The sequence below is a fragment of the Trachymyrmex cornetzi genome, unplaced genomic scaffold (genome assembly GCF_001594075.2).
Source record: "Trachymyrmex cornetzi isolate Tcor2-1 unplaced genomic scaffold, Tcor1.1 scaffold1832, whole genome shotgun sequence".
Classification (NCBI taxonomy): Eukaryota; Metazoa; Arthropoda; class Insecta; order Hymenoptera; family Formicidae; genus Trachymyrmex; species Trachymyrmex cornetzi.
In genome coordinates, this window is record NW_017296455.1 from 1 (window position 1) to 13,152 (window position 13,152).

Sequence of the window (13,152 nt, forward strand, 5' to 3'; positions counted from 1 at the left end):
TATTACATCCCATTTTTTAGACCCCCTCATTTTCTCACTTTTGACTTTTTGTTAATATTGACGTTGGGCTTAAATTTTGGTGACTTTCATTTATTGGATGTTGTAGCTAATATTCCTTCAAGAGTTCTGTGTAAATCTATATTATATCGGAGTAATGTTAATTTAAAAAAAGCTATTTCATATTACCCTAATTACATATGTTTATAAATATTTATACATGTTGTGTATGTTTATATATACATATTCATGCATGACAAATTTTTTACCGGACTGATAGCAAAGAAGTAGAAGAAGAAATAAAATAAGGAAAAATTATTTAATAATAAGTAAATTGGAAATTAATTAACACACATTTATATTAAATTAAACTATTTTAACAATTAATTATTATGTAGAATATATACACACATAGAGTACAACAGTATAATGAGATTTACTACTAAATGATTTTTTGTGATAAATAGAAAATAAGTGCCTCATTGTACGAACATTTAAAAAATTTCGAACGAATTATAAAGCTACATATAAATATGCTTCATATTTATATGTATATCTATATCATTTATGTATACAAATAAATTTTATTTAATCATATTTTTAATTTAGTAATAGTATATTATAGAAAACACGAAAATAATAACTAGAAATAATAAACACAATAAATAAATAATAACAAATATAAATATTATTTCTCTTAATGTTAACATTATATATTTCGTGTCAATTATACATTTTTCTGATTTTTACATCAATTTACATACAATATATATATAAAAATTTATATTATTATAATGCACAATGTATTTATATATTAATGTTTACAACAAGTAAATGTAGTTGCTCATGCTTTAAATATATTCGTCTACATTACAAATATTCAAACATATTTCTAGTTTTCCGTAATCCATTCATTATAAGAGTGACAGTCGTATATAGAAGATGTAGTTACAGATGGGAGTCTAAGAAAGTCTGCCTAAGAAAAAGCATGCAATCTGATATATTATTGCAAAATTGTTTATGCAAAATTTGAGCCGGTATGTTTAAAAGTAACAATAAATAAACAGTTAATCCTTTACTTTTATTAAACTTCGTACAAAATGAAATGTATATGATTCAATTATAGAATCGAATAATATAAACGGAGAGAAATTTCTTTTAAAATTTACCCTGAAAATATGGTAGTTGTGGTATATTGTAATATTTTAAACACTTTTACCATGCACTTTAGTAAAATTAATCAAACTTATTTTGTACTTTATTGTAGTTTTATTAATGAATGAGAAAGATTTGCATTAAAATTTTTCGAAATACAATCCTGTCCCACGATTGTCATATTTTCAGAATAAATTCTAAGAAAAAGTTCTCTTCGTGTCCATATTAAGTTGGACATTTTGGACATATCATAATAATTATAAATATAATATACAATACAAAACGAAATGATGCAACAACAGTAAAAATAAACGAAATAAATTATTAATCTACAATGCATTATGCATTACATATAATTGCATATGCTAATAAATTAAGTTTTACTTAAGGAATTACTTCCTTTTTCATTCAATCTTAATTAAATTATTAATTGGAAAAAATTTTTTATTTATAATTTGAAAAATAAGTTCATTAAAATTATTTTACCTTTCAAAATCGATTAATCTATCAGCTTCGCGGAAACCAGTTTCCACGCCGCCGTGTACAGTAGAATAATAATGATCATGCGTGGCTTCTCCAGCGAAAAGAATTACCTAATCATGAAGATTCATTTCATCAATCGAATTTCTTATACGACACAATTCAGTAGTAAACATAAATTAAAAATAAGTAATGAACTAAAGCTAAAAATAAAAAGATTTAGATATTATGATATAATGTTCCAAACAATAATTTGCATAATAATTAAAAATCATGTTTGCTTTTATTTTTATTTTGAGAATACATACAGGTTTATTTCCAGTCATAATCGGCTCTGCCAGATCTCTCGGTGTTACATTCATTTGCTCGGAAAGCATACTTTGAAAACTGTACGAGCCTCGAAAATGTTCATTGGTATACCATTTAGACCTAAAAGTATAAAAAAAAAATAATAATCAGATCTAATTATTTTTCTCTCACTCAGTTCTAGTGGCAAATTACCTTAACATTCTTGTTGGTTTTGTAATATTATCATGACTTTCAAACGCCTTTTTCAACAATAAATATAATCCATCAAATACATCAGTATCCGATAAAGTTTCGATATATCTTGCGTTTTTTCCAGTTATCCAAGCACATAAGAGATTCGGCTGATAAGCAACAGAAATAAAATCAAACACATCGCAGAGCCACTCGCTATTCTAAAACAAACATATTTGACAAGATTAAGTAACGGAAAGACCGTAAAGACAAAAAATCGTTGAAATTTATTTTTAATAACAAATTATTATTCGCTAGAATCTCTTTAGTTTAAATAGAACTTCGAATGTTTATTTACTTGACCATAGATTTGCAAGAATTCTTTCTTATCTTTTTCCGACCAGATAAAATCAAAATTGATTTTGTCTTCCGGCCACCATCTGTTTGGAAATTCGAGAAAAATCTTGTTCACTGTTCCAATATTTAATCCCTGACGGCAAAATAATGACGTTAAAAGTAATATTCAGGTAAAAAATTTTTCATGCATGAATATATTATACATATATAAATATATATAAACATACATAAACACGTATAAATATTTATAAACATGTATAATTATGCGTGAAATATGTCCATACATGTTCATACATCCCTTTTTCTTTTGTAAAATTACTTTTCAGTATAATAAAAATAATGATAGTGTGTAATGTGAAAACATTAAAAATAATTAAAGGGATAATTTTTGTATTGTTTGCTTTAGAAAAAACAAGTTTCGAAAAATATAAAAAAAGTTGCTCATACACAATTATGCATAATTCTGTATATAATTATACATAAATAACTTTTTACATTTCTTTAAACTTGATTTTTTCTAAAACAAGTAGTGCGAAAATTAACCTTTTAATTATTTTTTATGTTCTCACATTATTATTTCTATTACACTAAAAAGTATAAATTTTGTAAAAGAAAGAAGGATGTATAAACATGTATGGACATATTTCATGTATAAAATTATATGTTTATAAATATTCATACATGTTTACATATGTTTATACATATTTATACATATTCATACATGACAAATTTGTTACCAGGATTAAACATGTAATGTATAACGATTTCCTTTTACATTGTTATACTGTTGAAAAAACCTGTATCGCACGTTGTTTCTTCTGCGACAAAGGTGGCACGAACATCGAGGAATGTTTCTCCTTCAGAACACCTAGCGATCCAGTGAATATAACATGCGATGCGGAATACTTGCATCCATCTCTGGTAGTTACCGTCACATTCTCGCCTGAGCTATAATTGCAAGTTGTCACAACTTTTTCGAACTCTATTTTTTCCATTACTGGCAAACGTTCCTCTGGATTTGGAATCTTTTGCTGATAAAATGATTACACACATTAGATTAGAAAAAATAATAGATAAGGTATTAATTATATAACTTGATTAAAATGTATTAAAATATTTTATAAATAAATTAAACATTTATTTTGTAGAAACACATTCAACGTCTTAAACGGTCTAGCTAGTTCTTAGGTGCTTGTATGTTTTTGTGAATTTATATACTATGTATATAGTCCTGTAAAATGCACACCAAAATGACTTCGATCTTGAAACGCAATCAAAATGTTAAATTGCTAGTTAATTTAACTAATGATATTACTGCGGTAGTTCAGTAGAGTTTGCGTTTCAAGACCGAAAAATCATTTTGGTGCGAATTTTAAAGAAATACATATGTAGTATATATTTTCACACAGAAAGATACAAATTCTTAAAATCCAATTAGACTGTTTAAGGCATTGATTTCTATAGATTGTGTTTCTCACGGTCCTGTAAGATTTAAGATTATTTATTTTATACTTGATTAATTTAATTTTAAATAACGATCATTATTTTTTGTTAATGGAATACATTTTACGTTTTATTGTTATGTAAAATGAAATGTCATTGAAAACACTTTTATACATCGCATTTCTAGTTCAATATCATTAAGTAATTTAGATGATCTTTTACCAATAGTACATCAAAAATCGTTTTATAACCACGTCCTTTCCAATTCAACGTAAGATCGCCTCCGCATTCCCAATATTCTATAAAACGTTTCAGAGAAACGTCAAACCATGTGTCGCTGCAATCGACAGTGTTTTGCATCTTTTCTATCAAAGATAAATATTCAGCAACTCTAGTACGATTCATGAAAGGTTTTTCGTCAAAAGCTTTATAATATCTAGAATATTAATATAGTAATGATTCAGTATATTTGTCATAACATATTTTATCAAAATATTAATATTAATATTAATTTTATATCTCTATAGTATTTCAACCACAGGCTTCTATAACTAGACTGCTGACTCAACCTAAGCAGAGCAACAAGTCATTATGATATCAAAATGATGTCAAAATGACTTCAAAATAGTTATCAAAAATCATTCTTCAATCAAAGGATTGGGAAGGATGTTATGACCCAAATAGGTCATACCTAAAATCTGCGTCTGTATCTTTTCTGCAGACTAGCAGTTAAAATCATTACAAAATCAAGTCACCTACTTTGGATCACAAAGGAGGTGACATACATTAATTTAATGCAACTACGCATAAATTCGGCCTAATTAGTGAATATAAAAACGTAAGCCTTGAGCATCTCGGGGCCGTTCCGAAAAGTTAAGTGAGAGTACGACTACTGTGAGAATCTCCGCTACTACGAGACATTATTATATTGTAAAGCACATAGAACTCGTAAGTGACAATAAAATTTCTTATACCATGAACGCTGGCCTATATTAATTGGAGGACCTCGAGCCCTCATCAACCGACATCATCACGTCCAACCTGAGATTCCGCCACGCCCTGAGCGTACGTCGTACCTTGACAGGAACGGCTGACCCGTAAATTCTATAAACTGTGCCCGGAGCGGCACCCTTGCACCCTGAGCGGTACAACACCTTGTTTTAGTTCACATGTGCGTATATATGCGTCCTGTCTGACAATATCGCGTGAATTTATGTGAAAACGTGTTACTATTTATTTATAGAAGTCAGCTGTAATTTCAATTTAATTGACCTCAATTTCAACACGAAATCTATAAGTAACGGTTGTGATTATTCACAAACATGGCTATCTCTAAGGTACGATTGTGATTAATCATAAACATAACAAAGTTTCTTTTGAAACTTTGCTTATGCATATTCCATACTTATGTTTAATATTATATATGTATTTATACGTGTAAAAAGTAACGATAAAAGTACGGGATTATATTCGTTGCCTTATCCAAAAATGTTGTAACAGTAATGTTGTAACGGTAATGTACTAATACTCAATGTAGGAATTTGTTATGCGTGTTCATTTATTGTTTAAATTAATGGGCTCTAAAAAGGACCGTTTTTATATTTACAAATTATGTGTCCCTGAAAAGGGCTGTTTATTAAAAAATCTAAATTAGTCTTTGTCTATAAGAGATTGACGGTTTAGTCTTGGTGAATTTCTTCGGTCCCCAAAGTCTTTTGCGAGAGAGATCTAAATAGTAAAATCCTAGAGGTGAGCCTGGTGGTGTGTAGCTTGGTGGTGTTCCTGATGGTGTGTAAGATTTTCTGAAGCTATTCTGCGTTTCCTTGTTAGCTACCTCTGGTCTGCTCAGTGTTCCTCGGTGAACCCTGGAAACTGGCTAGGTCTGCGTTGCCTTCGAGGAGAAGTTGCTTGGAGACCTTGATAGTGGAGACAGAAGCCGCGGCCGTACCGGATAGCTAGGAGAGAGAGGTCTTTTAACCCTTGAATCGCTTCTTGCCAGGAGGAAACTTGGAGGTCTTGTGAGAACCGGCGTTGATTTCTCCACTTTATAAAGCTGCCAGATGATGGTAGGGGAAGTTGATCCTTCTCGTTGCTTGGCTACCGTTATACACCTTGATCATACAGCCTCTTGTGTCTGCAACCGCTTGCTGGATCTCGCTGGGAAAGATTTCTTCTACCAGGGAACGATCCGTTGTCGACGTGAGACGGTCTTCACGGTTAAATCACAAAAACGATGATGCTCTTGCGGTATGTTGCAAGAGTCGAAATCGAGTCATTGTTCATGCCCTTTCATAGCCGATCGGAACGTTTTTAAAATACGAGAAAATCTATCGAAATGCGCCTTCTATTAATTTCTTGAGAAATTAATTCTTTTCAAATCACTTCAAGTAGGTCTTGGAAAACAAATGCATTCGCATGAAGTTTGCTCTGTTCGAGCATTTGAAAATTGTGTGGTATCAAATAGACCGCCACACACAACTCTGCAAATCTTTAACACATAAATGCAGTTTATGATGAAATATCGTTTATACTCGTTTACAATTAATACGAAAATATATAAAATGTGTACAATTGCTTTTATTAATTTGCCTTTGTTTAAGTTATCAAATGCACTATACCTGATAAAAATGTTTACAGTATATTTGCTGATAAACATCTGATGTAGATATTTATTTGCTGATATAAAAGATATGATTATATTGCTGTTTGAAATAAACAATTACGAATTGTTTATTATGGGAGGATCCCGTTTGTTTATAAATCGATTGCTTACAGCATCATTTACTTACATTACTTTTGCTGACAGTTCGTTTGTGTACAAGAATTATTGTCTACAGCTCGATTACCCACTTTTGCGCACAAGTAAAAATTTTTGGAACGAAGTTACATTAGTCTATATGTATTATTGACTACATGTATTAATGTAGGATCTTGGTGATGGTGAGGGAAAGTACACTTGCGTTCGAATAATAATCCTTTCGTTAGATATATTTTCTTGCTAATTCCAAGAGAGTCGTAATAATAATACATATTAAGTTGTCCAAAATAATAATCTTCTTCTCCTTGCACACCTGATAGTACGCCATCCCTCATTGGTTCCGCTCTGTCGATAACGTCTCACCGACAAGGGCGCCAGTCGATCTTGTTCGGCAGCCATTACAGAGCTCTAGAATACCTAGGATCTACTCGCTTCTCACACTCGGCCATTCTGCTACCTCTTCCGTCCCGGAGGAGAATGCGGGATAGGGTTTCATCAGATCGGCAGCAGTAGATGTTCGTTCGGGGCCGTCACCAGTTCCAACCTTGGTCACATCATAGCGGTCATTTCTCTTGACCTTCGTTACACGATAGGGTCCATAGAACTTCTTGCTTATCTTCAGTCCAGTTCCGAACTGTGTCCTTTGTATAGCTACTAAATCTCCTTCTACATAAGTAATAGCAGGTTTAGTGACCCTTTTCGTAGTCCGACGATTCTCTTCTTGGGTTTTCAGGATATTTTCTCTCGCTATTTGCCGGAGCTCTTGTCGGGCTTCTTGATGTAATTCAGCTACTTCTTGGTCGATGAATTCACGGATTTCGGTGTCTTCCTTTTGTCGCATCTTGACTCCAAATAGTAACTCGAAAGGTGTCATTTTAACACTCCTTTGGTATGTGTTATTGATGCACCGCTGGACCTTATGTGCGAATTGAAACCACTTTGTGGGATCATCCAGACTTAATTTGGTCAACATGGGGATGATAATTCGGTGAATCCTCTCAACCTGGCCATTTCCTCGCGGAACTCCAGTGGTGATAAGTGTATGCTCAATTTGTTCTTCTGAACAATATTCCTTGAAATCAGCTGAAGTGTATGCGGAACCCCTGTCAGTAATGATTCTCAAGGGATTACCGAAAATCCCTTGTAATTCTTTCAACTTGCTTAATACCTCCTTCGTGTTCGTAGTTTTAGTAGGATAGATCCAAACAAACTTGGAAAATCCATCGACTATTACCAGGAGGTACCGATACAGTTTGCCTGTAGTAGTCATAGGACCTAGATGGTCTATGTGATACGTATGCAGGAGCTGGTCCCCTTTTGGTATTGGTGCCAATACGCCTTCACGCTTCCCCTTCTTCCGTTCGGCTAATACGCAAGGTATGCAGCAACTTATATAGGCTTCTAATTTACTCTTGAGGTTTGGTATATAATACTCCTTGTTTATCATTTCTGACATCTTTTTCACACCAAAGTGGCCTTGATCGTGCGTTTGCCGAATCAAATTAGTCTGCATACACGATGGTAGCACAACCACTGTCGTGTCGTTCATCCGCTTCATTAATATACCATCATTGAGTACGTAGTCCTGGTAGGGACCTCTTTCCAGTAGCAACTTAATCACTCGCAGCTTTTCTTCTTCATCCTGCTTCTTCCGTATCATCACTACGAGCTTGTCCTCTATTAACATGATTGGAGAGCGACTCAATGCGTCCACGTGTCTCAATTGAGTGCCTGGGCGGTGCTCGATGGTGTATGAGAATTCTTCCATAGTTAATACCCAACGCGCAATCTTGGAAGATATTTCTTTTTTCGTCATAGTCTTTTTAACCGCTTCACAGTCCGTCACTATTTTGAAAGTCAGTCCAAGAAGGTAGACTCTAAATTTTTGTAGTGCTCGTACGATCGCTAGGATCTCCAATTCGTAAGAATGGTATTTCTTCTCCGCGTCTGAGGTTTTACTGCTCCAATAGTAAACCGGATGTAATTGTTCCTCATCAGAGTTCTTCTGTAGTAGTATACCACCGTATCCCTCCGAGCTGGCATCCGTATGTAATTCGGTGATCGCGTTAACGTCGTAAAAACGAAGTACTGGCTCTTTAGATAAGATGTTCTTCAATGTCGAGATTGCCTTTTTCTGTTTTTCACCGATGTAGAAACTCTTATCTTTTTTTAAGAGATCAGATAAAGGTCGGACAATTCGTGCATAATCATGGACAAATTTGCGGAAGTATCCTGTCAAACCTAGGAAACTGGCAACTTGTAGTTTAGGAAGTATCCTGTTAAACCTAGGAAACTGGCAACTTGTAGTTTCGATGTTGGCTCTGGAAAGTACATAACCCCTTTGATTTTAGCCTTGGCCGGGCGTACATGGCCATTTTCTATTTCATATCCTAAAAATTCAATCTTCGTTTTAAGGTAGCTGCTTTTATGCCAATTAATATTCAGTCCGTGTTCTTCTGCCGTTCTTAGAGTTCTCACTAGTTTCTCATAAGCATTTTCATAATTGTCTCCTGGTATGACGGTATCGTCCATGTAAATTATTATTGTCTTCTGACGTATTAGATCTTTAAAGACTTCGTTGACAAATCTCATAAAACTGGCTGGACTGTTGCAAAATCCGAAAGGAGTCATTTTAAATTCATACAAGCCTTCAGGAGTTACAAATGCCGTGAACTTTCGGGATTCTTCCTCAACCGGAACATGGAGAAATCCATTCGTTAGATCAATTAATGAGAATACTCGTGCATCCTTCAAGCTGTCAATCTTCTCTTCGACGAGAGGTACAGGAAACCGGTCCTTAATTACCTTACGGTTCAATAATCGATAGTCGATGCATACTCTGTAGGTTCCATTTTTCTTCGGTACTATCACGACTGGACTGGCATAGTCACTTCGACTTGGTCTGATGATATCCTGGGCCAACCATTCCTTTACTTGTTCGTCAAGAATTTGCTTTTCCTTAGGTGCCAATCTTCGAGGCCTGAGGTTTACTGGTTTATCATCGTTTAAGACGATCTTCGTTTGAACTGCTGTCTGTACCTTTTCCTTAGGAGTATATTCTTCTATCAACTTAACGAGTTTAGATTTATAAGGCTCTGGGATTTCATGTTCGCTAGGTTCAATGTGGCTTATCAGCATCATCTTCTGGATTTCGTCGTTGATCTCTGTTGTGTCCTCGTCTGCTTCATTTTTCCTCTGTTCTTCAGCCGTTACTTCTGTTTTTATTTCTTCTACGTTGATTTGCTCATTGACGTGGAAATCATTTGTAGCATTCATGTTCCTAGCCGTTTCGTTGATTCCTTCCCCAGGGATTCTTCTTATTGTGATTTTATCCTTCTGAATTAGAACTTCAGCTTCTTCTAACAATGTCCTCCCTAGGATTAGTTCTGAGGTCATCGATGTCGTGGGGACTATAAATATGTCATCCCTGAAGATATCTGTGCCAATAGTTAGGCATTCATTGCATTTGCCGATTGGCTTCGTTAGTGTGTTACCTAAACCTGTAAACACTCTTGTAGTCTTCTTTAATTTGGAAATTCCAATTTGATTACTGACATCTTCACGCATGAGGTTTACATCACTACCCGTATCCAGTAATGCTTCAATCTTGTTTCCATTAATTATCACTGGGACAGTTTTGACGTTAGTCGTTCTGACTATGTTGACTTCCTTATTACGTTTAATTTCTGTGGGTTTTGTACACTTTGCTGAAATGTGTCCGAATTCGTTGCACCGAAAACATTTCGGTCCCTTTTCCTTGTGTGTGCAATTCGCCACATCATGATCTGTTGCGCCGCATCCAAAACAATGCGCACGTTTCCCTTCTTTTCCTGTTCTGTTCTTGGTTGTTTCCTTCTTTCCAGCATTCTTAGTTTTATTTGTTTTTTCCTTCATTCTATCATATATCTCGAATTTCTTCTTTAGGTCATGTAATGTCGATGCACCGTGTAGTATTGTCTTATTAGCTTCTTCATCCTGTACACCATCTATTATGTGTTGGATTAATGCTTCTGTTTCAACATGACCTTGGCTCGCTATTTCTTGCATCGAATATATATATTGCCGTCCCGTTTCATTTACTTGTCTCTTTCGTTTTGTAAGTTCCTTATGAACTAGTGCGCTATTTAAATCTGCCTTAAACTCACGTGATAGCCTCCGTTTAAGGGTATTCCATGATTTAATGTTGCATTCATAAGTAATAAATCTTTTAGCTGATCCTTTTAAAAGTCTCTTACCGTAAATAACTTTCTGCAATTCGTTCCATTGAAGCAATGTACTTAAATCCTCAAAATCGCTCAACCACTTCTCAATGGATAGCTTGTCGTCACCTGAAAAATGAGCAATACTGTTTTCGACGTCCTTTATAGTGAATAGGTTAGACACCCGTTCTCTTGGATTCCTTCTTTGCCTCCGTCTACGTATGTTTTGTTCCTCCTCGTCACTTTGACTGTCGCTACTTTCCTCTTCTGTTTCGCTGATGTCGTCTACCTCTTCTTCATCCAAGTTTTCCTCAACTGTGTCATCTTCCTCCATTTCCTGAATGTGTTCTTTCAATCGTTCTTTCAAATCCTGTTTTCTTCCGTCTTTCGCTAAATTTAATCTTTTTAATTCATCCCTTAATTGTGTTACTGTCATTTTATCAATAGTTTCATTAGTCAACTGCCTTTTACTATCTTTTCTACTTTTACTATTATTATTTTTTCCACTTAACTTCTTCTTAACCTCTGTACTAACCTTGTTTTTTGTTCCTTTCGATGCGTTTTCCCCTTGGCTTGTGCTGGGTACGATCGTTAGGTTCAACTCGTCGTCTCCCGTATTGTTACCTTCGTCACTTCCTTGTCCACCTGAGTTCGGCATCTTTCAACTGATCTATTCTTCTTTGCTCGGATTCGCTCTATCCAAGAACAACGTATTGACAATGTGTCTCTACTTTTTCACACTGTCGTTCCAACTTCTTCTTTTTCGAGGCGCGATTCCGTTGAGCTAACCTCGTCTCACAACTTTGCTTCTGATCTGGTATGTTATGACTTACAACCGTCGACGCAATTTTCCTTTTCCCACGACTCGCTCGATCCCGGACGAGCCCCCAAAATATGTAGGATCTTGGTGATGGTGAGAGAAAGTACACTTGCGTTCGAATAATAATCCTTTCGTTAGATATATTTTCTTGCTAATTCCAAGAGAGTCGTAATAATAATAAATATTAAGTTGTACAAAATAATAATCTTCTTCTCCTTGCACACCTGATAGTACGCCATCCCTCATTGGTTCCGCTCTGTCGATAACGTCTCACTGACAAGGGCGCCAGTCGATCTTGTTCGGCAGCCATTACAGAGCTCTAGAATACCTAGGATCTACTCGCTTCTCACATTAATACGCAACATGTATTAATGCGCATTGTGCATGTAAGCAATCGAGCTACAAGCAATAATTTTTGTGCGCAAACAAACTGTCAGAAAATGTCATGAAGGCAAATGATGCTGTAAGCAACCGATTTGTAGCCATTTCTTAAAATAATAGTTATGCACGGCAGCACCATGTGGGTGCATTTGATGGGCGTACATTTGGCGGTATGGCCGGACAGATATATACGCGCTTATTCGACGATCTTTAGAAATTAATATTTGGTTAATTGCGTCGAAAATTGCAAAATGGTAAAGGACTTTTTTGTATATCAAAATTGTCCTCAATACGTGGCTAATAAATAAACAAAAGAAACGGTAGAGCATATGCCACACACTAGATCTTATCAGTGAAATATAATTAATATATTCGTGTATAGAATAAAAGGAAATACAATAATTATGTCAATTACAATGATTAAAAGTATAAACGTTTCGGCCCTGAATGTGGCCATCTTCAGTATAAAATAAATACAATGTATACAATTATAAAAATATAAATAATTACAAAATGACAGTTACATTTAGTGGAGTAATAAAGTTTTTACGTTGTCAATTAATAAAAATCTAATAAATATTGTTGAGTATTAAGTCGCAAGATGAAATTATCGATTAATAAAATCCTCCAATGTAAAATATTAATTACAAAGATCGTTAACGTCAAGATTTAATTGCCAAACTAAAATATATATACCAATTAGATATTGTCGCCACATTATATAGATAAAATTAAAAAGTAAAAACTGTAGTCTCGCCTATATCTTGAAAACTAGTAACGGTAGATTCGATGGTGGAAGATAAATCCTTATCTCGTTATTTTTAAATAAATTGTCGTATAATGTTCTCTCAAGTTGAAATCAGAGATATATATGGGGCATTCTTTTACAAACCGAACACTTTTTTTTCGACATTTTTAAATCGCTTCAAACTTTTTTTACCAATTGTAGGTATAAAATAAGCGAACACGTGTATCGGGATTTTTTAAAAAAAAAATTTATTTTCGAAGAAATAGCGATTTTAAATTTTGAGTTTTATGGTAATTTTGCCTTTTATGGTAATTTTCAAGTCGTCGTATCTACG

General features: G+C 34.2%; 1 protein-coding gene across 1 annotated transcript in view; it reads right to left on the minus strand.

Moving 5' to 3' along the window:
* Positions 1 to 823: 823 nt before the first annotated feature.
* The window catches only part of LOC108759410 (peroxisomal N(1)-acetyl-spermine/spermidine oxidase-like), an 18,785-nt gene continuing 6,456 nt past the window's right edge, over positions 824 to 13,152 (minus strand). Inside the window, 7 exon segments of the mRNA XM_018504850.1 lie at positions 824 to 973; positions 1,639 to 1,745; positions 1,941 to 2,061; positions 2,134 to 2,333; positions 2,471 to 2,602; positions 3,267 to 3,500; positions 4,135 to 4,348. Coding sequence (XP_018360352.1) covers positions 946 to 973; positions 1,639 to 1,745; positions 1,941 to 2,061; positions 2,134 to 2,333; positions 2,471 to 2,602; positions 3,267 to 3,500; positions 4,135 to 4,348 — 1,036 coding nt within the window. The 3' untranslated portion in view covers positions 824 to 945.